General features: G+C 52.5%; 2 protein-coding genes across 2 annotated transcripts; one reads left to right on the top strand and one right to left on the bottom strand.

The window, feature by feature from the left end:
• Positions 1 to 1,778: 1,778 nt before the first annotated feature.
• On the top strand, positions 1,779 to 13,661 carry PEAK3 (PEAK family member 3). The gene is made up of 4 exons (XM_049876289.1): positions 1,779 to 1,867; positions 2,266 to 2,348; positions 3,985 to 4,517; positions 10,611 to 13,661. The coding sequence occupies exons 2-4, from the start codon at positions 2,267 to 2,269 to the stop codon at positions 11,391 to 11,393; spliced, it is 1,398 nt and encodes a 465-aa protein (XP_049732246.1). The 5' UTR covers positions 1,779 to 1,867; position 2,266; the 3' UTR covers positions 11,394 to 13,661.
• Positions 13,662 to 14,224: 563 nt separating this feature from the next.
• On the bottom strand, positions 14,225 to 17,772 carry OAZ1 (ornithine decarboxylase antizyme 1). The gene is given in 6 exon segments (XM_049876287.1): positions 14,225 to 14,543; positions 14,724 to 14,809; positions 15,217 to 15,389; positions 15,949 to 16,035; positions 16,037 to 16,094; positions 17,537 to 17,772. Coding segments are annotated over 6 exon segments (681 nt in total). The 5' UTR covers positions 17,683 to 17,772; the 3' UTR covers positions 14,225 to 14,412.
• Between the last annotated feature and the right edge of the window lie 8,368 nt (positions 17,773 to 26,140).

Genomic DNA, 26,140 nt, shown 5'->3' with positions numbered 1-26,140 from the left:
TATTCCCAAGAAAGGTGATCCAACCGAATGCGGAAATTACCGAACAATATCATTAATATCACATGGGAGTACAGTTTTGCTGAAGATCACTCAAAAACGGCTGCAGCAGTGTATCGACAGGGAACTGCCAGAAATTCAGGCCGGTTTCAGAAGAGGACGTGGAACTATGGATATCATTGCTGATGTCTGATGGATCCTGGCTGAAAGCAGAGAATACCAGAAGGATGTTTACCTGTGTTTTATTGACTATGCAAAGGCATTCGACTGTGTGGATCATAACAAATTATGGGTAACATTGTGAAGAATGGGAATTCCAGAACACTTAATTGTGCTCATGAGGGATCTGTACATAGACCAAGAGGCAGACATTGGAACAGATCAAGGGGATACTGTGTGGTTCAAAATCAGGAAAAGTGTGTGTCGGGGTGCATGCTTTCACCATACTTACTCAATCTGTATGCTGAGCAAATAATCCGAGAAGCTGGACTATACGAAGAAGAACGGGGCATCAGGATTGGAGGAAGACTCATTAACAACCTGCGTTATGCAGATGACACAACCTTGCTTGCTGAAAGTGAAGAGGACTTGAAGCACTTACTGATGAAGATCAAAGACCACAGCCTTCAGTATGGATTACACCTCAACATAAAGAAAACAAAAATCCTCACTAGACCCATAAGTAACATCATGATAAATGGAGAAAAGATTGAAGTTGTCAAGGATTTCATTTTACTTGGATCCACAATCAACAGCCGTGGAAGCACCAGTCGAGAAAGGAAAAGATGCACTGCATTGGGCAAACCTGTTGCAAAGGACTGCTTCAAAGTGTTGAAGAGCAAAGATGACACCCTGAAGACTAAGGTGCGCCTGACCCAAGCCATGGTATTTTCAATGACATTATATGTGTGTGAAATCTGGACCATGAATAAGGATGACCGAAGAAGAATTGACGCCTTTGAATTGTGATGTTGGTGAAGAATGTTGAACATACCGTGGACTGCCGAAAGAACGAACAAATCTGTCTTAGAAGAGATACAACCAGAATGCTCCTTGGAAACAAGGATGGTGAGACTCTGTCTCACATACTTTGGACATGTTGTCAGGAGGGATCAGTCCCTGGAGAAGGACATCATTCTTGGTAAGGTAGAGGGTCAGCCAAAAAGAGGAAGACCCTCAACAAGATGGAGTGACACAGTGGCTGCAACAATGGGCTCAAGCATAACAATGGTTGTGAGGGTGGCGCAGGACCGGACAGTGTTTCGTTCTGTTGTGCACAGGGTCGCTATGAGTCGGAACTGACTCGACGGTGCGTAACAACAACAACAATCTTTACAGATCGTCAGTTCTTTCTCCCATGGAGCTGCTGCGTGAATTTGAACCACCGACCTTTCAGTTAGCAGCTGAGTGCTTAACCATTGTGCCATCAGGGCCCCTTCTGCCCGTGGTAACCACCAATAACTTTGGCCTGCTCGCTTTTGCCTATTCTGGATATTTCCCAGAGGTGGGATCCTACAATATTTGTCCTTTTGTGTCTGGCTGTTTTCACTCAGCGTCATGTTGTCAGGTGAACCATTCACTTCCGGGTCTCTCCCAGTCTCTTCCTTCTGCCTGGAATGCTGTTCCTTCTGCTTCCTGCCCTGTGAGGGCAGGTGGGGGTGTGGGCCCCGGGCTGGGGAAGTACTGCAAAAAGGGCCCCGCCCTCCCCCTGGGCCTTGGCCCGCGGTCAAACCGTTGCCCAGATGTTTCCCGTTCTCGACATCGGGCAGACATCCCTGAGGCCACTGGTTGCAGCTGCTGGAAGTTGGCCCTAAGGACCGCCCCCCCACCGGCTGGTCACTTGAAACCTGTTCCAGGCTCCTGTCCTGAGGTAGGGGGCTCCTGGGGGGGTGGGCTGCGGTAGGGAATGGCAGAACGGGCAACTTTCTCAATCTGGGGTGAGCTGGAGTTGGGGGGTGGGTGCCTCCCTTCGTGGCCCACCCCCAGCTGTCCTCTGGCAGCCTGGCCTCGGTGCTGCCGTCCGTCCATGTCCCTGGAGGCTGATGGTGACATTGTCACACATGCAGAATGACCCCAGAGTGGCTACAGAGCCACCCAGGGTGCCACAGCAGGGTAAGGGGGCAACAGGAGCCAGAGTTAGGGTCTCGTACTCTCACCTAGGGCCCTGTCTCTCCCTCCATGAACCTTGCTCACATCCACCTGCATGCACCCACGGACACCCTGCACACACCCACTCCTATGCGCCCCAACTCCAACTTTCCCCTGCAGCATGAGCAGCCCCGAGCCACCCGCCGAGACCCTCGCGCCCGACATCCCCACCTGGTCAAAGGAGCCCACGTACAGCAATCTGGGTGAGTGACTTAGAGGTGGCTGGGCGCAGCAGGGTGGGGCCACCCACTTGTAGAAATGAAACCGGGGCTCAGAGAGGGGCAGTCACACAGGAAAATGGGGTTACCTGGCGCTAGGCAGGGCCTGTCGCTCCGTGAGCCTCAGCTTCCTCATCTGCACACTGGGGATGGCATCCAGTGCCACCGTAACAAACTCCGTAAGTGGTGGCTTTAACGCACAGAACTGGGGGAAGGCTTTCTCTCTCTGTTGGCCCTGGGGGAAGGTTCCGGTCTTCAGCTTGTTTCCTGGTTCCCTGGAGATCTCTGTGTGGCTTGGCATCTTCCCCCATCTCTGCTTGCTTAACCTGCCCTTCTGTATTTCGTAAGAGATTGACTCAGTAAACACCCTCCACTAACCCTGCCTCATCCGGATAACAAGACAACCCATTCCCAAATGGGATTATAACCACAGGAGTAAAACCAAAAACCAAACCCATTGCCCTAGAGTTGGATCCAACTCATAGTGACCCTACAGGACAGAGTAGAACTGCCCCACAGGGTTTCTGAGGAGTGGCTGGTGGATTCGAACTGCCAACCTTTTGGTTAGCAGCTGAGCCTTTAACAACTGCACCACCAGGGCTCCAACCACAGGCATAAAAAAACCTGTTGCCATCAAGTCGATTCTGACCCATAGGGACCCTACAGGACAGAGAGGAGCTGCCCCATAGTGTTTACAAGGAGTGGCTGTTGGATTCAAACTGCTGACCTTTTGGTTAGCAGCCAAGCTCTTAACCACTGCACCACCAGGGCTCCAGCCACAGGCATAGAGGTCAGGATTTACCACACTTATTTTGGGGGGACACTATTCAATCCATAACACCTGCATTTCCTGGGGCTTCTGTAACGAGGTACCACACACACTGGGGGGCTTGAAACAACAGATTTGCTCTGTCTTCATTCTGGAGGCCTAACATCTGAAGTCAAGGTGTCGGCAGGGTTGTGCTCTCTCTGAAGGCTCTAGGGAAGGGTCCTTCCTTGTCTCTTCCAGCTTCTGGTGGCCTTGGGCGTTCCTGGACTTGTGGCTGCATCACTCCAGTCTCTGCCTCTGTCCTCACGTGGCCGTCTGCCCTCTGTCCGTATTTCTTTCTCCTTTCTCTAGTTAAGACAATAGCCATTGGATTTAGGGCACACCCTAGTCCAGGAGGAGTCTGCTTAATGCGCTTGGCTGTTAACCAAAAGTTTGGAGGCTCAAGTCCACCCAGAAGAAAGGCCTGGCAATCTACTTATGAAAACCCTGTGGGGCACGGTTCTATTCTGACACACGTGGGGTCACCATGAGTTGTAACTGACTAGACAATGACTGTTTTTTTGGTGTTTTTCTACTTTAGTCTGACCCCATTTTTAACTTAATTAATGATGTCCACCAAGACCCTGTTTCCAAACTAGGTCATGTTCACAGGTACTGGAGTTTAGGACATCAGCATGTCTTTTGGGAGGACACAGTTCAGCCCAGAACACCATCCCTACCCCATGGGGCATGGGGGAGTCACATACCATTATGATTCCCATTTTAGAGGTGGGACCATCGAGGCCGAGGGGCTGAGTCAGGTGTCCTGGGTCCCACACACCTGACATCCTCACAGCCCTCCCTCTTCCACAGGTGAGATCCGCACCCACCTGTTACCCTCCAAGGCCTGCCGCCTCCGAGCACTTGGGTCCCCCTCGGATGACCTGAAGCCCCCACCCCTGCCCAAGAAGACCCTTACTCGAACCAAGTCCCTGCCCACCTACGGGACCCCTGGCCCCAGCCCTGCCCACGCCAGGCAGCCTCGGAGGCCCCTCCTGGGGTCCCGCAGCGTGGACAAGAGCCAGGAGGCTGAAAACAGGGTCAGCCCAGCCAGTTTCCTCGAAGAGCTGACCTTCAGCACGCCGGACACTGAGCTGGGCTGCTTCTTCCAAGACCTGAACAACCTGGAGGCAGTGCACGACACACTCGCCGCCCGGCAGCTGGCCAGTCTCAGCACCATCCATGCCCGTCTCCACACCCGGCTCTTGGGGGGCCACCCTGGGCCCTGCAACCCCAGCCACAGCTTCCGCCTTCTGGACGACTCACCCTACGTGGACAGCGGGGACGCCATCTACTACCGCGTGGTTCGCGTGAACAAGGACGCCTGGCACATCCTGGCCGCCAAGGTGAGCACAGGCTACCCCATGCTGGGGTGGCACCCAGCTTTGCCTCACCCCCAATTTTCCATCTTAGGCACAACCCATAACCCATGTTCAAAAAAAAAAAAGAATTGCCATCAAGCCGACTCCGACTCATGTTCTCTTACAAGGACTCCACTCATACTGGAAAGGTTATAGGTTTGAGCTCATCCAGAGACACTCAGAAGAAAGGGCTGCCAATCTACTTCAAGAAAACTGAGCCACTGAAAACCCTATGGAATGGACTTCTACTCTAACATGCGTGGGGTTGTCATGAGTTGGAGTTTGGTTTTCCTATTGGATTTGGGGCCCCCCTGCCTACAGTATGACTTCAAGTTAGCTGATAAAATTTTCAAAGACGTTATTTCCAAACAGGGTCGTGTTCACAGGTACTGGGGTTAGGATTTCAGCCTATCTTTTTTGGGGGGACACAATTCACCCCATAACAAATACCCACACCCAGAACCCCACCCTAGCAGCTATCATTTTTAAATGCCACCTCCAGGTGATTCTAACGTAATCCCCAGAGCTGATGTCCTCTTGACCTTCTAGAGCTTCGCTATCCAGTGCCAAGGTCCCTGACCACACGTGGCTGTGGCTATGGAACACTTGAACTGTGATCTGTCGGCATTGAGATATATGATAAATTGAAACTACACATGAGATCTCAGAGACTTAGTGAAAAAAAAAGAAAGAAAGAAGGGAGAGGGAGGGAGGAAGATAGGGAGGAAGGAAGGAGGGAAGAAAGGAAGGGAGAAGAAGAATGTAAAACAGCCCATTAATAAGCCTGCTTGCTAACCAGAAAAGGTCGGCAGTTTGAACTCACCCAGCAGCTCTGCAGGAGAGAGTCTTGGTGATCTGCTTCCATAGAGATTTTAGCCGACAGGAGCTCCAAGTCCATCAGATGGGAAGAAGACAGCCTTTTGAACAAATGGTGCTGGCAAAACTGGATGTACATCTGCAAAAAAATGAAACAGGACCCGTACCTCACACCATAGACACAAAAACTAATTCAAAATGGATCAAAAACCTAAATATAAAGCCAAAAACTATAAAATTGATAGAAGAAAAAATAGGATCAATGCTAGAGGCCCTAATACACAGCACTAACAGGATACAAGCCATAACCAACAACACACACACTCCAGAAGATAAGCTAGATAACTGGGATCTTCTAAAAATTAAACACACTCATCAAAAGGTTCACCAAAAGAGTAAAAAGAGAACCTATAGACTGAGGAAACAGTTTTTGACTATTACAGATCAGACAAAGTTCTAATCTCTAAAATCTACAGGAAAATCCAACACCTCTACAGCAAAAAGACAAATAACCCAATTGAAAAATCGGCAAAGGAAATGAACAGACACTTCACCAAAGAAGACATTCAAGTGGCCAACAGGCAGATGAGGAAATGCTTGCGATCACTAGCCATTAGAGAAATGCAAATCAAAACTACGATGAGATACCATCTCACCCCAGCATTACCAGCACGAATCAATAAAACAGGAAATAACAAATGTTTGAGAAGCTGCTGAGAGATTAGAACTCTTATGCACTGCTGGTGGGGATACAAAATGATACAACTATTGTGGAAAATGATATGGCACTTCCTTACAAAGCTAGAAATAGAAATATCATATGATCCAGCAATCCCACTCCTAGAAATATATCCTAGAGAAATAAGAGTTGTCACACGAATAGACATACGCACACCCATGTTCATTGCAGCATTGTTCACAATAGCAAAAAGAGGGAAACAACCTAGATGCCCATCAGGAGGTGAATGGATAAACAAACTATGCTACATACACATGATGGAATATTATGCAACGATAGAGAACAATGATGAATCTGCAAAGCATCTCACAACATGGACGAATCTGGACGGCTTTATGCTGAGTGAAATAAGTGATCATGAAAGGACGAATATCGTATGAGACCACTACTGTAAAAACTCATGAAAAGTTTTACATGCAAAAAGAAATAATCTTTGATGGTTACAAGGGAGGGGATGGACGGGGGGGATGGAAAAACTCTAAATGGACAATAGATAACTGGTAACTTCGGTGGCTTTTATTGACTATGTAAAGTCATTCGACTGTGTGGATCACAACAAAGTACAGATAACATTGCAATGAATGGGAATTCTAGAACACTTAATTGTGCTCATGAGGAATCTTTACATAGATCAAGAAGCAGTCATTTGAACAAAACAAGGGGATACTGCATGGTTTAAAGTCAGGAAAGGTGTGCTTCAGGGTTGTATCCTTTCATCATACCTATTCAATCTGTACGCTGAGCAAATAATTTGAGAAGCTGGACAATATGAAGAAGAATGGGGCATCAGGATTGGAGGAAGACTCGTTAACAACCTGTGTGATGCAGATGACACAACCCTGCTTGCTGAAAGCGAAGAGGACGTCAGCCTTCAGTATGGCCTACACGTCAACATAACCAAAACAAAAATCCTCACAGCTGGAGCAACATCACGATAAACGGAGAAAAGACTGAGGTTGTCCAGGGTTTCATTTTACTCGGATCCACAATCAACAGCCATGGAAGCAACAGCCAAGAAATCAAAGGACGCATTGCATTGGGCAAATTGACTGCAAAAGACCTCTTCAAGGTGTTGAGAAGCAAAGACGTCACCTTGAGGACTAAGGTGCCCCTGACCCAAAACACAGTGTTTCCAATTGCCTCATACGCACGTGAAAGCTGGCAATGAATAGGGAAGACTGAAGAAAAGCTGACGCCTGTGAATTATGGCGCTGGCAAAGAATACTGAATATACGATGGACTGCCAAGAGAACCAACAGATCTGTCTTGGAAGAAGTACAGCCAGAACGCTCCTTCAATTGAGGATGGTGAGACTTTGTCTCACAAACTTTGGATGTATCGTAAAGAGGAACCAGTCCCTGGAGAAGGACATCATGCTTGGTAAAGCAGAGGGTCACCGAAAAAGAGGAAGACCCTCAAGGAGATGGATTGGCACGGGAGTTGCAACAGTGGCCTCCAGCATAGCAACGATTGTGATGGCAAAGGACCGGGCAGTGTTTTGTATTGTTGTGCACAGGGTTGCTATGAGTTGGAACCGACTCAACAGGACCTAACAATAACAACTTTGGTGAAGGGTAAGACAGTACACAATACTGGGGAAACCAGCCCAACTTGTACAAGACAAGGTCATGGAAGCTCCATAGACGCATCCAAACTCCCTGAGGTAGAGAATTGCTAGGCTGAGGGCTGTGGGGACCGTGGTCTCGGGGAACATCTAGCTCATTTAGCATAACATAGTTTATAAAGAAAATGTTCTACATTCTACTTTGGTGAGTGCCATCTGGGGTCTTAAAAGCCTCTGAGCGGCCATCTAGGATACTCCACTGGTCTCAACCCTTCAGGAGCAGGGGAGAATGAAGAAAACTAAAGATACGAGGGAAAGATCAGTCCAAAGGACTAATGGACCACAGCTACCATGGCCTCCACCAGTCTGAGTCCAGTACAACTAGATGGTGCCTGGCTACCACCACTGACTGCTCTGACAGGGATCACAATAGAGGGTCCTGGACAGAGCAGGAGAAAAATGTAGAGCAAGATTCTATCTCACAAAAAGAGACCAGACTGACTGACCTGACAGAGACTGGAGAAACCCTGAGAGTATGGCCCCCGGCACCCTTTTAGCTCAGTAATGAAGTCACTCCTGAGGTTCACCCTTCAGCCAAAGCTTAGACAGGCCCATAAAACAAAACGAGACTAAAGGGGCACACTGGCCCAGTGGCAAAGACTAGAAGATAGGAAGGGACAGGAAAGCAAGTGAGGAACCCAAGGTTGAGAAGGGAGAGTGTTGACATGTCGTGGGGTTGTCAACCAATGTCATAAAACAATGTGTGTTTTACTGTTTACTGAGAAGATAGTTTGTTCTATAAACCTCATCTAAACAACAACAAAAAAAAAGTCAAGTGAAATTAAAAAAAAAAAAAGGTTACAGCCTAGAAAACCCCATGGGGCAGTTCTACTCTGTCACATGGGGTCACCACGAGTCAGAATCAACTTGACAGCAACTAACGACAATAATGAGCCATTGAAATGATAATATTTTGGACACATTGGGTTCAGTAAAATATACTAAATTACTTTCACCTGTTTTTCTTCACTTTTTTTTAACGTGGTTACTGGACAGTTGTAAACCGTATGTGTGGCTGCGTTGTCTATCCATCGGACAGCCCGGCGCTGGTACAGGAGCTGCTGGGCCCCTCGCTCCCAAGCAATCAGCAACGACCCACCCCTTGGCCAGCAGGAAACTGTGACCTGCTAGCCACCCCCTTCCCTGGCTGAAAACACCAGTTGCCGGGGAGCTGACCCCAACTCATGGCGACCTCACGTGTATCACAGTAGAACTGTGCTCCACAGGGTTTCCAGTGGCTGCTTTTTTGGACGTAGATTGTCAGGCCTTTCTTCTGTTGCACTCTGGATTGACATGAACTTCCAACCCTTGGGTTAGCAGCTGAGTGTGTTAACTCGGTATCCCAGGGGCTCCCTCCCTAGTTCGCATGCACACACACACACACACACACACACACACACATACACAAACCCATTGCTGTCGAGTCGATTCCAACTCATAGTGACCATATAACACAGAGTAGAACTGTCCCAAAGGGTTTCCAAGGCTGTAATATTTATGAGGAAACCCTGGTGACATAGTGGTTAACTGTTAAGGCTGCTGACCAAAGGGTTGGCAGTTCAAATCCATGAGGAGCTCCTTGGGAACTCTATGGGGCAGTTCTACCCTGTTCTATAGGGTTGCTATGAGTCTTGAGACTTGACTTGATGGCAACGAGTTTTTTTTAATTTTTTTAATTTTAATATTTATGGATCTGCTGCAAGAGACCTTTTTTAAAGTGTTAAGATGTCACTTTGAGGACTGAGGTGAACCTGACCCAAGCTGTGGTGTTTTCAATCACCTCATATGCATACAAAAGCTGAACAATGAATAAGAAAGACCTAAGAATTGACGCCTTTGAATTATGGTGTTGGCAAAGAATATTGACTATACCATGGGCTGCCAACAGAAAGAAACAAATCTGTCTTGGAAGAAGTACAACCTGAATGCTCCTTAGAAGCAAGGATGGGTAGACTACGTCTCACATATTTTGGACATGTTATCGGGGGGATCAATCCCTGGAGAAGGACATCATGCTTGGTAAAGCATAGGGTCAGCGAAAAAGAGAAAGACTCTCAATGACATGGATTGACACAGTGGCTGTAAGAATGGACTCAAGTATAACAACAGTTGTGGGTGGTGCGGGACGGGGCAGTTTCGTTCTGTTGTGCATAGGGTCGCTATGAGTCAGGACCGACTCGATGGAACCTAACAACAAGAACAACAACGTTCAAGTTAATTAACATTACCCACTGACCCCGGGAGTGCAGTGGTTAGAGCGACCGACTGCTAACTCAAAAGTCAGCAGTCTAAACCACAAGTGCTCTGCGGGAGAAAGATGTGGCAGTCTCCTTCTGTAGAGATTTACAGCCTTGGAAACCCTATGGGGTTGCTATCAGTGGGAATCAACTTGACGGCAGTGTTTTTTGGTGGGGGGGTTACCCATTGAGCAGTGCTTCGGAAGAAAGGCCTGGAGAACTGCTTCTGTTAAGATTCCAAGCCTCTTGCTGCCCAGTTGATTCTGATTCACGGTGACCCTACAGGACAGAATAGAACTTCCCCACAGGGTTTCCAAGACTACAAGCCTTAGGGAAGCAGACCGCCACACCTTTCTCCTGAGGAGCAGCTGGTGGATTTGAACCGCTGACATTTGGGTTAGCAGCCAAGCGCTAACCACTGCGCACTAGAGAAATTCTCTGGAGCACAGCTCTACTGTGCAACACAAGGGGTCACCATGAGGTGAAATCAGCTGAGGGGCAACTGACAACAAACATCTGAATTATTTAACCCCGCTGCAGGCCCGGGAGTCTTGGGGGAGGCAGGTTGTCAGTTCACCCGGGGGAGGTTTCAGGGTAGGCGCAGGCTGTACAGGTTGGGGTACGCGGTGGGCGAGACCCTAACGGCCCCCTCTGCCCTGCAGGTGCCCAAGCCAGGATCCGAGGTCCCTGACCCATGGGGCCTGGAGCTGCAGGCCTCCCTGTCCCCCCACTTCAACCTTCAGAGCCTGTGCGGCCTGGTGTCCGAGCGCGTCCTGCCTGCGGCGCCCTGGCGGGGGCCAGCGACATTGGTTGCCGAGGTGCCCGAGCGCACGGTGGCCCAGTGGCTGGCGGAGGTCGGCGTGCGGCGGCCCCCGGAGTTCTCCCGGGCTGCGGCCCTGCTCCTGCTGCAGCTGAGCGCGGCCCTGGAGCGCCTGGAGGCGCGGGACGCAGCCCTGGTGGAGCTGCGGCCTGAGAACCTGCTGCTGGCGACCCCGCGGGGCTGCGCGACCACCGGGCCGCAACGCCTGCTGCTCGCAGACTTTGGCCGAGTGCACCCACGGCCCACCGGGGTCCAGGGTGCCCACGCGCGGCCGCTGGGCAGCCTCCTCCAAGTGATGCTTTGCCCCGCCGCCACGCCCCCGGACACGCCCCTGGCCACGGGCCTGCGGCGCCTGGGTGCGCAGCTGCTCCGCCGGCTACCCTCGGCAGCCCAGACTCGGGCCGCGCTGCAGGCGCTGCTCTGGGGGCCCGGGCCTGCGCTGCGCGGCCCCGGGGCGCCGCTGGGGCCCTGGCTGAGGGTGCGCCGCGCGCTGCTGGTCCTGCGTCTGGCAGAGCATGCTGCGGGCGGGGAGGAGCTGGGCCTGGAGGACTGGCTGTGCTGTGAGTACCTGGCGGAAGCCACCGAGGGCTCTCTGGCCCACGCCCTGGCTCTGCTATGGGACTGACCCCACTCGGGAGCAGACCCCACGCTGTTCCAAGGTGGACGGGGGCCTGGGCTTCTCCAAGACCAGACGCCCCTTTCCCGTGCTGGGGCTGATGGGGCAGGGTCCCCACAACAGGGTGGATGTCCCCTTCCAGGTGAGGCTGGTGGACAGTGTGGGGTCTGATCAGTGGCTTTCCGAGCGTGTGGATACCTCCACCCCTCCAAAAGCTGCCCTTCCCCATGCTGGGGACTTAGGGCCTCCCCAAAAGGGCAGGTGCACCCTTTCCAGGATGCAGGGGCTTTTGGCCAGTGTTGCCCTGAGAGTGGACAGCCACTCCAACCTGGGGTGTGATGTCACTGTCTCCCTCAGAGTGTGGATGCCCCAATCCCTTGCCCCAGGGGGTGTCCTGGGGAGGGCAGGCCCCCTGAGGAGCCACAAACCCTTCCATTGTTCCGCATGCCCTGCCCCCCCCCCCACCTGCACCCTCTCTGCACCCTCGCTGGCCTCTTTGCTGCTCCGGCGACGCCCTAAATTCTGCCTGGCCTCCGAGATTTTGCAGGGGCTGTTCCCCCTTCCAGAGAGCTCAAATCCTGCTTCCTTAGACGCCCCTCCAAGCCGAGAGATAGCCTCTCTTGGTGAGCCGGCCCTCGGTGGCCTGGGGTTTCTTCATCTCCCCATCTGCTCACTGCCCACCTCTCCCTGCAGGCAGGGTGAGGGCTGGGCCTGGCACAGACCAGCTCATCAGGAGGCCTTTGGAGGAGCCTGGGGTCTCGGTGTACACCTCTACACGTCTGCAGAACGGACACAGGAGCCCTGAGGGGTCCTGCTGTCCTTGCCTGGGGCCTCAGTGTACACCTGTACACCTCTGCAGAATGGACACAGCAACCCTGAGGGGTCCTGCTGTCCTTTCCTGGGGCATCTCCTGTAGTGTGGGCCTCCAGTCATACCCCCTCTATCCCAGCCCCGCTGTGGTGGCTCCCGGGGAATCTTTCTACCCCCCAGATATAATCATGCCCCTCTTCTGCTCAAACACCTCCCATGACTGTCTACTACCCTCCTAAGGCTCTGCAAGCAAGCTTTCCCTGGGCAAATTCTCCAGCAACACCACTCATCCTTAGAGGTGCTTTGTGAACTCCAGGCCTTTACTCAAGTTGTTTCTCTCTTTGGAAATAATCTCCCACCTATTTGCACTGCTTCAGGCTCCTAGTCACCCTTCAATACCCCAGCTCTAATGCCTCTTTCTCTACACTTGCCCTGATCACATGGGCTGGGAATGTCTGTGTCCAGCTCTTCCACCCCACTGTCTCTCAGGCAGCTGAATAGCCCCCCAAATGTACCTCCATCTGCCTGTTACCTGCTGTGACACCCAAGCCCGTGGAGCCCCTTTCCTCCTCTCTAAAAATGCCTGTTTCCCAGGCCTGGAGGCGGACCTCTGGGCTGTGCTGCCGGATGCGGCCGGTAGGGGGCGCCCCAATCCCGTGGATCGCGACGGCAAAGGGCCAGGGCTTTTCGTTCAAGCATAGCTGCAGACCCCAGCCCCGGCCGCCCCACCGGCCCCACTTTCGCTCCCCACCACGGGCGCTCCTGACCCAGGACAGTGCCCAGGTCCTCCCCAAGAGGTCACAGGAGTCCCTGGGTGGTGCCAACGGTGAGCACGCACAGCTGCTCACTGGAAGGTGGGAAGTTCAAGTCCACCCAGAGGTGCCTGAGAAGAAAGGCCTGGCCATCTACTTCCCAAAAAGCAGCCATGACTACCCCACGGAACGCAGTTCTCTGACGCACACAGGGCAGCCGTGAACTGGCTTCCTGGTTCCAGTGGCCGCCCTGCCGCCCTGAGTCCCAGCCCAGGCGACCCCAATCCCTGCCCCTTCTGGTCCCAAAGGACTTCAACAGGTGAGGTGAGGCACTTAGGACTGGTGGGAGTCCTGATCAAATGGGGGAAACGCGGAACAGAACTTCAAGTTCAGAATTTCTGGAGCCATGGAGGCTGAACCCCTAAAGCTACTGCTCTGCGATCATCTTTAAACCTTAAACCCAAATATACCCAGAAGTTTTCTTAAAACTATAGTTTTAATTAGTAAAAAATGTCTGCCTTGAGCTTTGTGCTGTTAAGAACTGTGTGCGATCACACTGACAACAGCAAATGGGAAGGGTAGGAAACTTAAGGGGCAGTAAAAAGGGCAAGGATGGTGGCACTTCAAGAATGTAACCCACGTCACCGAATCGTACACGTAGAAGCTGTTAATTGGTGTCTGTTGCGTATCTTAAAAAATAAACTTTAAAACCATTTTCAGTTGAATAAATAATCCAACAAAAAAAAAAAAAACAGGGACTTGGCCAGCCACCATTCCAGGAGAGGGCAGGGGTGGCCATGACCTGCAGGGTGCAGGCTGGTGGGGGCCCCGAGCCGCCCTGGGGAAGGGGAAGCGAGGGAGATGGGACCCCAGAGTTCTGAAACAGCCCAGGTACATGCTGGAGCCCCACCACACCCCCCCCAGAGGCAAGGCCGGTATGCCCTCAGCATCTTTGCGGCCCCCCTCGAGGATCACTGAATGCCAGCCCAGGTGACAGACAAGCCCACCCCAGGCCAGAAGCTCCCCACCCTTTTCAGCACCTGCTCAGGTTTCGGGAGAGCCCCCTTCCCCACCAGGGCCATCTGGCAGGTCCTCCCCCCAGCCCAGCCCCAAGAGCAGAGGCAGCACAAGTCTGGAGTGGGATCATCTTTATTCCGTCTGAGCGACAGAGGGCAGACCACCACCCATCCCCACGCTGAGGCCTGGGGCCTGGCTGCCTCCAGCACACCTCAGCAAGAAGCTCCTCCAAGGGCCAGCTTAATCACCTTACACCAGCAGTAAAAAAGGAAAATATAAACTTTTATTTAGAATTAAAGCAAACACTTCAGTATCACAAACACAATATTAAACTTCAAGAAATCCACTGCTAATTTGGAGTGAGCGTTTATTTGCACGATTACAAGACACGGACACAGCCAGGAGAAGGACAGCGCAGCCACCGGGACAGACGGCGGGGCCGGCGGCCACTACTCCTCCTCCGAGGAGTCTCTCTCAAGCGTGTAGACCATGAAGCAGGCGTCGGGTCTCTTGGGGACAAGGGGATGCCCCGGTCTCACAATCTCAAAGCCCAAAAAGCTGAAGGTACGGAGCAACGCGGCTGTGGGGAAACACGGCTGTCAGCGCTGGGCACAGGCCTGGCAGACCGGGGCGCGCCTGGAGCCCGAGGTGAGGGTGCGGGCTCCCTCCAGCAGAAAGAGGGGTAGGTGGCAAGACAAGCGCGCTGCCTGCGGGACCCTGCCGCCCCGCGCCCCGGCAGGCCAGTGGCTGAAGCCCCTACCTCTGTCATCCCTGTTCCTGTGGAAGCAGACGAAGACGTGGTCCACGTGAAGCTGCTCCTCGGCGAACTCGAGGAGAACTGCGAAACTGAGAGGACCGCCCGCGGTCAGCACGGCCCACGCCCACCCAAGGGCCAGGCCAGGGGGTCCCTCAGCACTGTGGACATGGCAGGTGTCCATGCACTGGAGGCTGTCGGGCAGCATCCCTGGCCTCCACCCACTCACTGAGACAACCACAAATGCCCCCAGACATCACCCAGTGTCCCCTGGGGGCAGAATCACCCGAGACAAGACCCACTGGCCTACACCCTAAAAAAGGTACCCCCACCCCCAACTAACAATGGCTGGCCCCCTCCTGACTTGTCTCTCCTCCTCCCTCACCCAGCTCTGAGGCAGTGGCAACGTTTCTGTCCCCGCCCCCGAGGAGTGACAGTGTCCCAGAGCCCTGGGGAGTAGGAACATGCGCAGCAGCCCCTCCCCCAGGGCGGCTCCCACCTGTCTTTGCTCCCCTCTGGCAGGGCACCGCCTGGGATCTCGATGTAGAGGCTGCTGCTGCTCAGCACAGCTCTCCAGGTGATGTGTTTGGCCTCGGTGAGCCTGGTCTGGACGTTAAGGATTCTCGTCTTGTCGTTAGACGCTAGTTCCTCTGTTACATTCAGCCGATTATCCTGGAGAAGGGAGCAGAGCACCACGCACGCAGTGAGAACCCCACACACACCACCACTCACCGCACAAGGAGCCCACACTGGCTGCTGGCAATCTGCAAAACCCAGCGAAGCACCCAGACCAGCACAGGTGCTGTGGCCTCTGAGGAGAGGCAGCTTGGCACAGCAGGAGCTGGCACGCTGCCAGCGGGGGCTCCGGCTCCCCTGGGATCCAGGGATCACATATTTAACCCAAACCCTGCACTATGTATAAGGAGCTTCTGCCGTACCGCAGAGGTACGAGAACCCTTTCCTGGACGAGCCCACCCAGCAGTTCTCTCACCTGACCCGAGCGGCGTAGGGACCCCGGGGACGCAGCCTACTGACCCGAGGGGCCTAAGCACCCCGGGGACCCGGCCTACTGACCCGAGGGGCGTAGGGACCCCGGGGACGCAGCCTACTGACCCGAGGGGCGTAGGGACCCCGGGGACGCAGCCTACTGACCCGAGGGGCCTAAGGACCCCGGGGACCCAGCCTACTGACCCGAGGGGCGTAGGGACCCCGGGGGACCCAACATACTCACAGAGTAAAATAAATTAGCTGAAAGATTGTGATCCCTCTGACTATTCCCTCGCCCACCTGGGATCTTCAGGGGTGGGTGAGGGGCATCAGGAGCACCACCGAGGCCCCGGACCCAGGTTACGACAGCAATTGAGGGGAACCCTGGAACTGAAGGAAAACAAGAGTCAGCAGGCCATCGCACCTGAGAATCCCGGAATGGACCCCCTTCACTTGACAAGACCTTCAAAGTCACAGCGGCATTCAGGAGCCCACGTCTGCCTGGCTAGCCCCGCTCCCTCTCCCCTCAGGTCTTCTGTGGTGGCAAACCCAACACCCTCATCCACCGGGTGGCCCCGAGCCGCCAGGGAACCCCAAGCAGTTGTTGCTGTTAGTCACCACCAAGTGTCCAGCGCCTGAGAATCCGTGCCACCCAGGGACACCTCCCCAGGCAGTTACAGGCCATTTAAAGCTGCTTCGGACAGAAGAAAGTGCTCGATCCCGGGCCCTGCCGGGTCCTGCCCCCAGAGCAGCCTGGCCCAGCCTGCTGTGACCCCCGAGCTGTTTCAAAACACGGACCACGTCTGCCCCACCCAATGCGTCAGCGAGTTTTACTTCCCATTTGCGGCCCTAGCCAACCTTCCCTTCCTTTTTCCATTCCTCACTCTGTACCGAAGCCTACAGGTCTAACCTTTTCTCTGCCTTTTTAAACAAACCCGCTCAGCCCCTGCCTTCCGCTGTCTGTCATCCACCCCCAACCAGATGAGACCTCCCGAGCAGAAAGCCGCGGCCCGCTGTTTCCTCCCGGCGGCCCGCGGCCCCACGTCCCGCCCCGCCGCCCGCCCCGCCGCCGGCGGCAGCCCCCGTCCCCTCCCTCCCTCCCTCCGGCCCGCCCTCCCCGCCGGCCCGCCCGCCCCCCGGTTGCGTCATCTCGGCTGACGGCCCAGCGCCCCGGGGCGGTTTTCACAATCGCGCAGCCGGAGCGCCAGCAGCCATTTGCAGCGCCTTGTAAACAGGCCCCGGAGACGCCTCCATTTTGTTCGGCTCCGTCCCGGCCCCCCGACTCGGCGGCAGCGCCCCGGGAAGCGCCCCCCGCGCCCCGCGGACCCGGCCCCGCCGCCGGCCAGGGGGCCACCCCGAGGTCCGCCCCCACCCGGAGCAGCCCGCTCCTGCTCGGCCGGCGCACAGAGAACCGCCCCGCCAGGCCCGGGCTGAGCCCAGTGTCTCCCCGTCCTCCCCGGCCAGCCCGGGGGATCGGCGCCCGCCCCCAAACCGGCCGGCGACGCGGAGAGGACGAGGGGCGCCCCGCGTCCGCCGCCAGGCCTAGGCGACCCCGGCTTCCCACGTCGAGGGGACCGGCCCCCGCCCCATCCCAAGGCCGACTCCGATGCAGCCTAGGGCGGCGCGCGCGAGCCCCCTCGGTCCACCGCCGGGCCCACGGCGACCTCGATCCCCAGGACCCCGCACCCCCCGGGCCCGAGAACCGCCCCCGCCGCCGCCCGACTGCGGCCTCGGCCAAGGGCGGACCTAGAGCTCCCGGTACTTCTGTGGCGCCCGGGGCGGCCCCGCCGACCTGCGCTTCTGGAAGCTTCGGGCGCGGGCGGGGCGCTCACCTCTCGCTGCTGCGGCCGCCGCGGCTGTGCAGGCTGAGGAGCGGCATGGTGCTGCTGGCGTGGATGGTGGTACTGGGTTTATTCCCTTCCTTCTCTCTGGCGAAGCAGTGGCTGTTGAGGATCCGCTGCAGGGAGGATTTCACCATCCGGCCGCTGGGGTCCGAAACCAGCAAAACCTCCGCTGCGCCTCTCCGCGCCGCCGCCGCTGTTCGCCGTTCGCAAAATGGCGCCGCCGCCGCCGCCCGCCTTTATAGACGCTGCGCCCAGGCCACGCCCCACGCTGCTGGGAATGCGCCCGCAGAAGGGGTGGGGCCTAGGGCCGCCGGGAAAACTGCGCGTGCTCGCCCCTTCCAGCTTCTGATTGGCCAGCGGCTGAGCGCCGGGGGGCGGAGACATGTCGTGGATTGGTCAGACAGTTTCGGGTCCCGCCCCCCGCCCCCGTCACTCTGGGGGTGGGACTGCCGCGGTGCCGGGGACGCGCCGCGCGCGCCCTACCAGCCCCCACAGCCAGGCCTTGGGGCGGGGGCGGGGGCGTGGAGGTGGGGGACCCCTTTGGGGGGCCTCGCGGTGACCCCGTCTCCGGCCGTCATCCCCGTTGCCCTTCACCCAGCGAGACCCCCTTCCCGGTGCGGCTCGGGGGCGACAAAGCTCCCGGAATATCGGGGGTCCCGGCGCCCCTCCCCCATGGGATAAACGTGTTTTCAGTGATAACTCGTAATAATCGGCCGTCATTGTTGTTCTCTTGATCCGGCCTTTTAGTTTCAAACAACTTACAGTTTACAACTTTCCAATGTTAAAGATATGCAAATTTAATAAAAAATACTTGGTGTGTGATCTCAAGTTTGGACTTAAAGTACGAAAGTATTACTCTTCTCGGTTAAATTCAGGCACGTACTTCGTGTACCGACCAAAAATTGACGTAACCAAGCACCGAGATTCCACTTCGCCGTTAAATTCACTGAACTGTCTTCCTGGAGTAAAATTTAGACGGAGCCGAAGAAAAATACTCCAACTTGGGGGTAAATTCGGTAAAATATTTCGCGTATGAGTTAAATTGGAACACACCCAAGGAGACTTCAGTCCCATTTTGTGGCATCGTGTTTTCAGCGCAGATAGGAATTCCAGAGGGTTTCCTGCAACTGAAGCAATTCTTACTCTGGTTTTGGTTTTGTTTCTGTCTTTACAATTAGTGACCCTGGTTTTTATTTTCAATCTCCCCAGCTCACTCACGAATAGACGTACCCATTTAGAATTCCTACCAGGCCTCGTGCAGTTGCTGGCCAAAACGCTTTAACCTGGAATAACTGTGGGTAGAGGAAAAAAAAAGTACATGTAGCTTCTTGGCGAAAAGCAAACTGAAACAGCTTGCAAAAACATGGGGGCTGCCGAAACTATTGCCCTAAAATAGTCTTTAAACCTTAAACCAAAAAATATCTTCTGAAGTCTTCTTAAAACCAAACAATAGTTTAGCTAGTAAAGAATGTCTGCCTGGAGTATTGTGCTCTTTTAAGATCTATCTGTATGGGGTCAAACTGACAACAGCGACTTGAAAGGATAGGAACCTTAAGGGGCAGAGAGTTCATGTTAATGGGGGAGGAACAGCTGGGAAAAGGAGGGTGAGAGTGGCTGCACAACTTGACGAATGTAATCAATGTCATGGAATTGTACGTGCAGAAACTTGGTGTATTTTTTGGTTTGTTTCTTTGAATTATTAAAAATAATAAAATTAATGTATGTAAACTTAAAAAAAAAACATGGGGGCTGGAAAAAGAGGTGCCTCTGAAGGCAGCTGTGGGCAGGAAATTGGGGAGCATTTTTTCTGCAAGAGAGTGGACAGGTACCTCTTGTAGGGAAGTAGGAGTAACGGGGATGCCAGGATGAGAAACATTTCCATCGGGTTACTCCCTTTGTTGGGGGACAGATCGAGGTACCCAGATGCCCTAAACCTGATGAACACAAAAAGCAGACCGAAACCTCTCTGGAGATTTTCTCCGGCACGAAATGCGTGCTCAATGTTGGGTATGGATTACTGAGACTTCAGTTTTCAGTTGTTGGGGCAGAAATTAATTTCCGCTATGGAAATTGGGGCTAGGTATTTCTTGGTTGTGGGGGGCTTTCCTGGGCTTTGTGAGTGTTGAGCAGCATCCTTGCCCTCCACCAACTGGATGCTGGTAGCATCCCCATCCAAGTCACAGTACCCACAAATGTCTCCAGTCATTGCCAGGTGTCCCCTGGGGGCAGAATCTTCTGGGATGAGAATCCTTGGGTTAGGGAATTTCACTGACCCCCAAGAGACTCTGCGTCCTATAATCATCTGACCTACTGATGTCCTAGGACGCTGCCCACATTAAAATCCACACGCTGAGTAGGGAGGAGAGGGGAGGGAAATCACAGGAGCTGGAGGGCCTGCTGCTCTTCACTGTCTGACCCGTTGGGAGTTTATTCTGGTGTTTGGTGTGAACAGGGTCTCTCCCCCTTGGCACTGCTGACGTGGGGTCTGATCATTCTCTGGGGTGGGGTGTCCTATGTACTGTAGGGTGTTGAGCAGCATGCCTGGCCTCCACCCACTTGATGCCAGGTGGTGCCAACCACGAATGTGTCCAAACATCACCCAGTGTCCCCTGGTGGGGGCAGAATCACCCCCAGTTCAGTCTCTGTCCCCGCAGCAAAGGGGTGACCTAAGGAAACAGGCCCATGGAGGGGCGGGAGGATTTTCTGCCTTTTCCACTGCCATCTCGGCTCACTTTCTCCTCCTCCTCCTAACCCTGGTGGCCGGAAGTGAAACTGCTGGGTGGCCAGGAGGTGAAAAGCGGAAACCTCCGAACGTCCCCGGCCAGCTTAGGATAAACACTCAGAATCAGCAAACATGTCAGCCAGCACGCCTGGTGGGGCTTGCTGATTGCTGTTGTTTTGTTGGGTGCTGTCTAGTCAGCTCTGACTCACGTGACAGAGAACTCCCCCGTGGGGTTTCATAGACTGTAATCTTTACAGGAACAGATCACCAGGTCTTTATCCTGAGGTACCCATGGGCGGGTTCCTTCCAGTTAACAGATGAGTGCTTAACAGTTGCACCACCAGGGCTCCTTGGGGCTTGCTGGGGGCCTAGAGAAATCAGATGCAGTGGGAGGTTCCTGGCTGGGAGGAAGCCCCCAGGGGTCTGTGGAAGGCTTGAGGACCTCAGACTGCAGGTTAGAGGGAGGGAGGGTATCAGGGTGAGCTTCCTGGAGGCTGTGACGGCTGGTCTGCTGGGAAGAAACAGGGGAGGGCAGATTAAGGATGGGATGGGCCCATGCTGGGGTCTCTCGCTGAAATCAGGAGGAGGGGTTAGGTAACTGGAGTGCAGGGAGTGCTGTGGGGAGGGGTGGGGACAGGGAGTGTCCCTTTGAGTTAAAAAGAGATGGTGGAGCATAGGTCGCTGGAAGATGCCCACGCTGTAATCCCAGGACCTGTGGACATGGTACCTCATGGGGCAAAACCACCCTGGAGATGGATGACGTGAAGGGGCTTCAGACGGGAGATGATCCTGGGTCACCCACATGGCCCACATGATCACAGGGTCCTCATTGGAGGGAGGCAGGAGGGTCAGAGTCAGAGGAGGAGATGTGAAGACAGAAGCAGAGAGAGAGACTGGAAGATGCTCACGGCTGGCTCTGAAGACGCAGGAAGGGGCCATGGGCCAAGGAATGTGGGGCCTCTAGAGGCTGGAAAAGCCTGGGAGACAGTTCTCTCCTGGAGCCTCTGGAAGGAACCAGCTGACCCCCAGATTTCAGCTCTGTGAGACCCATGTATGACCCCTGACCCCAGAACTGCAAGGTTATGAGTGTGCATTGTTCTCAGACACTAAGTTTAGGCAGTTTGTGCTGGCAGCCACAGGAGACTCACACCTCCCCATCCCCACACGTCCCCACCTGTCCCCCTGCGACAGTGGTCGCTCATGAACCCACTTTGCAGGCGAGGGCCCTGGACAGCCAGCAAGGTGGGGACCTTTCTTTCTCCCATCAGAGCCCAGGAACTTGGATGGTGGTCACGGCACCTTGGCGAGGACAGGAAGCCCATCTGAGCAGGGACGCTGGGGATACGGGGGCCACACAGTGGCCAGGAAGGAGGTGACCCTGGAGTCTTGACCATAGGACCTTCTCACAGATGAATATTTTGGCAAAGACTGACCCACCAAAATTTCTCACTATAGGTACTTTGATGAGCCATCTGGCCAAGGTCCTTGAAGGAAACAGAGAGAAAGAGGACATCTGCCAACTTACAAAATAAAAAAGAAAGAAAAGAAAATTTTTAAATAAATTGAAATGATTAAAATCAATAAAACAAAATAGACTACATGAAATTAAATGAATAAAATACAATAAAATTAAATAAGTGAAATAATTTAAATAAGATTAAATATACAAAAAGCTAAATTAAATTCATAAAAGTAGAACCAATAAAATGAAATAAAAATCATTGAAATAAATTTAATTTATTAATTAAAATAAAATACGTAGCTAAAATAAATTCAGTAAATTAAAACAAAAATAGAATCAATAAAATAAATTGAAATTAAAAAATAGAATAAATAAATAAAATTAATTAAAATAAGCAAAATTATAACAAAGTAATCTGAAATGAATAAAACTGGATACATAAAGTTAAATAAATAAACTAATATAAAATAAATTACATAAAAAAATAGAATAAATAAAATGTACAGAATAAATTGAAATAACCAAAAGAAAAATAGGAAACAGGTTCACCGCTGCCTCCAGAAGGAACCAGGCCTGCTGACGCCTTGAATTTAGACTTCTGACTGCTAGAAATGTAAGGGAATAAATTTCAGTTGGCTTAAGCCACTGAATCTGTGGCAATGGGTTACAGCAGCCGCACCACGCTGATACATGGAGGGTGGGAATATCCCGTCTCTTGATGGGCCGTGGGTAACGCACACAGCGGGGTGTGCATTTGACAAAGCTCATGCCACTGGGAGAAGATGTCTGCGGAAACACATCTCTCAGAAAAGACCAAAATACACAAAGAACTCCTAAAGAATTTTGTAAAGAAAATACACAAAGAAAATTTTGTAAAGAAAATACACAAAGAACTCCTAAAACCGATCAATGAGAAAACAAAACAACCCAGTTACAAAAAGGGCAGACGTTCTGAAGGACAGGTCACCAGAGAAGATACGCAGGGGGAAAACGAGCCTATGAAAAAGGAATGGCAGCTCTCGGGCCCCATCCCGGACCTCCTGAATCAGAATCTCTAGGGGTAGGGTCTGGGTCCCTAAGTTTACCAAGCCCTCCAGGTATTCTGACGCCTATTCAATCTGAGAAGCACTGGTGTACAGAAATAGGGAAGAAATGAGAAATTCACACAAAACAGCTGAGAATGAGTTAGAATCTGGCACTTATATATGGAAAATTACCCCATAAAATGACACCACAGATACTCACGTGTATTTTATTGATATTTAATAAAAATAATCTTTACTACTAAAAAAAAAAAGGAATTGCAGATTAAAAGAACAGTGAGCTACCACTACACACCTGTCCTTGCTGTTCTTGATCACTGTGGCGTAGATTCTGACTCGCGGTGACCCGCGTGTGGCTCGTGGTGACCCCTGTGTGGCTCGCGGTGACCCCCGTGTGGCCCGCGGTGACCCATGTATGGCAGGCTACGACTGCTCCACAGGGTTTCCCAGGCCCTGACCCTCGGGAACAGATTGTCAGGCCTGTGTCCCCAAGTTCCCCTGGGTGTGTTCCAACTGCCAAGCTCTCGGCCACGGTTAGCAGCCCTGGTGGCGCCGTGGCTGGGAGCTCAGCCGGTAACCAAAAGACGGACAGTTCGGATCCACCAGCCGCTCCCTGGAAACCCGAGGGGGCGATTCTGTTCTGTCCTACAGGGTCGCTGTGAGTCAGAGTCGACTGGATGACAATGGGCTTGGCAATGGTTTTCTGGTGGCCCAGTGGTTAAGCACTCGGCTGCTAACCAAAGGTCAGTGGTTTAAACCCACCAGCCGCTCCATGGGAGAAGGACGTGGCAGCCGGCTTCACATCCCCACCAGAACGACTAAAATCCAAAACACTGACAGCAGCGAACACTGGCCGGAGTCCAAAACAGTGGACACGGAACCAGGGACGTCATTGCTGCTGTCAGATGGATCCTGGCTGAAAACAGAGGATACCAGAGAGGTGTTTACCTGTGTTTACCTGTGTTTTATTGACCGTGCAAAGGCATTCGACTGTGTGGGTCGTTATAAATTATAGAAGACCAGGAATTCCAGAACACTTAATTGTGCTCATGCGGACACTGTACATAGAACGGGGGGAAGTCGTTTGCACAGGACAAGGGAATACCGCCTGATTTAGTCAGGAAAGGTGTGCGTCAGGGTTGTGTCCTTTCACCGTAGCTATTCAATCTGCACACTAAGCAAATAATCGGAGAAGCTAGGCTCTGAAGAAGAGCGTGGCATCGGGATTGGAGGAAGACTGGTTAACAACATGTGATACGCAGACGACACAACCTTGCTTGCTGAAAGTGAAGAGAACTTGAAACACTAACTGATGAAGATCAAAGACTATAGCCGTCAGTAGGGATTACATCTCAACGTAAAGAAAACAAAAATCCTCACAACTGGACCAGTGAGCAACATCGTGATACACGGAGAAGAGATTGATGTTGTCAAGGATTTCATTTTCCTTGGATCCACGATCAACAGCCATGGTAGCGGCAATCAAGAAATCAAACAACATATTGCCTTGGGCAAATCTTTTGCAAAAGGCGTCTTTTAAGTGTTGAAAAGCAAAGATGTCTGTCTGAGGACTAAGGCGCGCCTGATCCAAGCTATGGTGTTCTCAATTGCCTCATATGCATGTGAAAACTGGACAATGAATACGGAAAACCAAAGAAGAATTATAGCGTTGGTGAAGAATACGGAATAAACCGTGGACTGCCCGAAGAACAAACAAATCCCTCTTGGAAGAATACAGCCAGAATGCTCCTTAGAAGGGAGGATGGCGAGACTAAGTCTCACATTCTCCGGACATGTTATCAGGAGGGATCAGTCCCTGGAGAGGGACACCATGCTTGGTGAAGCAGAGGGAAAGGAGGAAGACCCTGAACAAGATGGATCGACACAGTGGCTGCAACAATGGGCTCAAGTGCAACAAGGTTTGTGAGGATGGCGCAGGACCGGGCAGTGTTCCGTTCTGTTGTGCATGGAGAACCGACTTAACGGCACCTAACAACAACAACAACAACAACAACCATCCTTTCGGAAGGCAGTCTGGCAGTTTCTTACAATCGTAGACATAGTTTTACTATAAAACCCAGTTTCACCCCTAGGTATCTACCCAAAGGAAATGAAAACCTATGTCTGTATAGAAACCTGCACACATGAATGTTTGTAGCGTTTTATTCATAATCACCCAAAATTGGAAGCAACCAAGAGATTCTTCAATAGGTAAATGGATAAACTGTAGTCTGTTCATACAACGGAGTATTCATCAGTAAAAAGAAATGGGTTCATTGTGGAAAACGTAACCAATATCTCTGAATAATTTTGTGTAGCACTTGTTAAATGGGAACCTAATTTGCTGTGCAAACTGTCACTTTAAACAAAATAAAATATTATTAAAAAAAAAGAAGTAAATGAGCTATCAAGCCACGAAAAGATATGGAGGGTAAGCACTCGACTGCTAACCAAAAGGTTGGCTGTTCGAACCCACCCAGAAGTGCCTCGGAAGACAGGTCTGGTGATCTGCTTCCCAAAGGTCACAGACTTGTCAGTTTACTGTGAACACATGAAGTCGCCGTGAGTCAGAATCGACTCGATGGCGACTAACAACAACAACAACAAAGTGAAAGAAACCTGTCTGAAAAGGCTACATACTGTGATTCCGCTTTGTGACTTTCTGGGAAAGGCAAAACCACAGAGACGGCGAAATGATCAGTAATTGCCAGGGAGAGGCGGAGGGATGAATGGGGGAGCCCAGGGCGTTTTTAGGGCGGCGTGATATTGCCACGGGGGACACGTGACGTTGTGTGTTTGTCAAAGCCCACAGGACTGTCCAACACAGAGTGAACCTGCGGTGAACTACCGACCTCAGTTACTCGTGATCTGCCAATACTGACCCATCAGTGGTGACAAACGGCCACAGGAAGCAAAGCGTTGATGATGGGGAAACTGGGAGCAGGGCGGGAGAGAGGGTATATGGGAACTCTCCGTACTGTCTGCACAAGTATATTGTAAACCTAAAACTGCTCTTTTTGTTTGTTTGTTTAAAAAAAGCAAGATGGATTGATGGATAGATGGAGGGTTGGATAGAAAAGAGAATATGACGAAACATTCATCATAGGACCCAGGTGGCTGGTATATGGGTGCTCACTGTGAATTTAGCTCAACTTTTCTGTTGCTGTCGTTAGGTGTCGTCTAGTTGGTTCTGACTCACAGCGACCCCACGTGTAACAGACTGAAGCGCTGCCCAGTCCGGCGCCATCCTCACAAGCTTGTTACGCTGGAGCCCGTTGTTGCCGCCACTGTGTCAGTCCAGCTCGTTGAGGGTCTTCCTCTTTTTCATGGACCCTCTACTTTACTAAGCGTGATGTCCTTCTCCA

The sequence above is a fragment of the Elephas maximus genome, chromosome 3 (genome assembly GCF_024166365.1).
Source record: "Elephas maximus indicus isolate mEleMax1 chromosome 3, mEleMax1 primary haplotype, whole genome shotgun sequence".
In the NCBI taxonomy this organism is placed as follows: domain Eukaryota; kingdom Metazoa; phylum Chordata; class Mammalia; order Proboscidea; family Elephantidae; genus Elephas; species Elephas maximus.
Note: the sequence above shows the minus strand (reverse complement) of the source record. Positions and strands in the feature narration are given on the sequence as shown.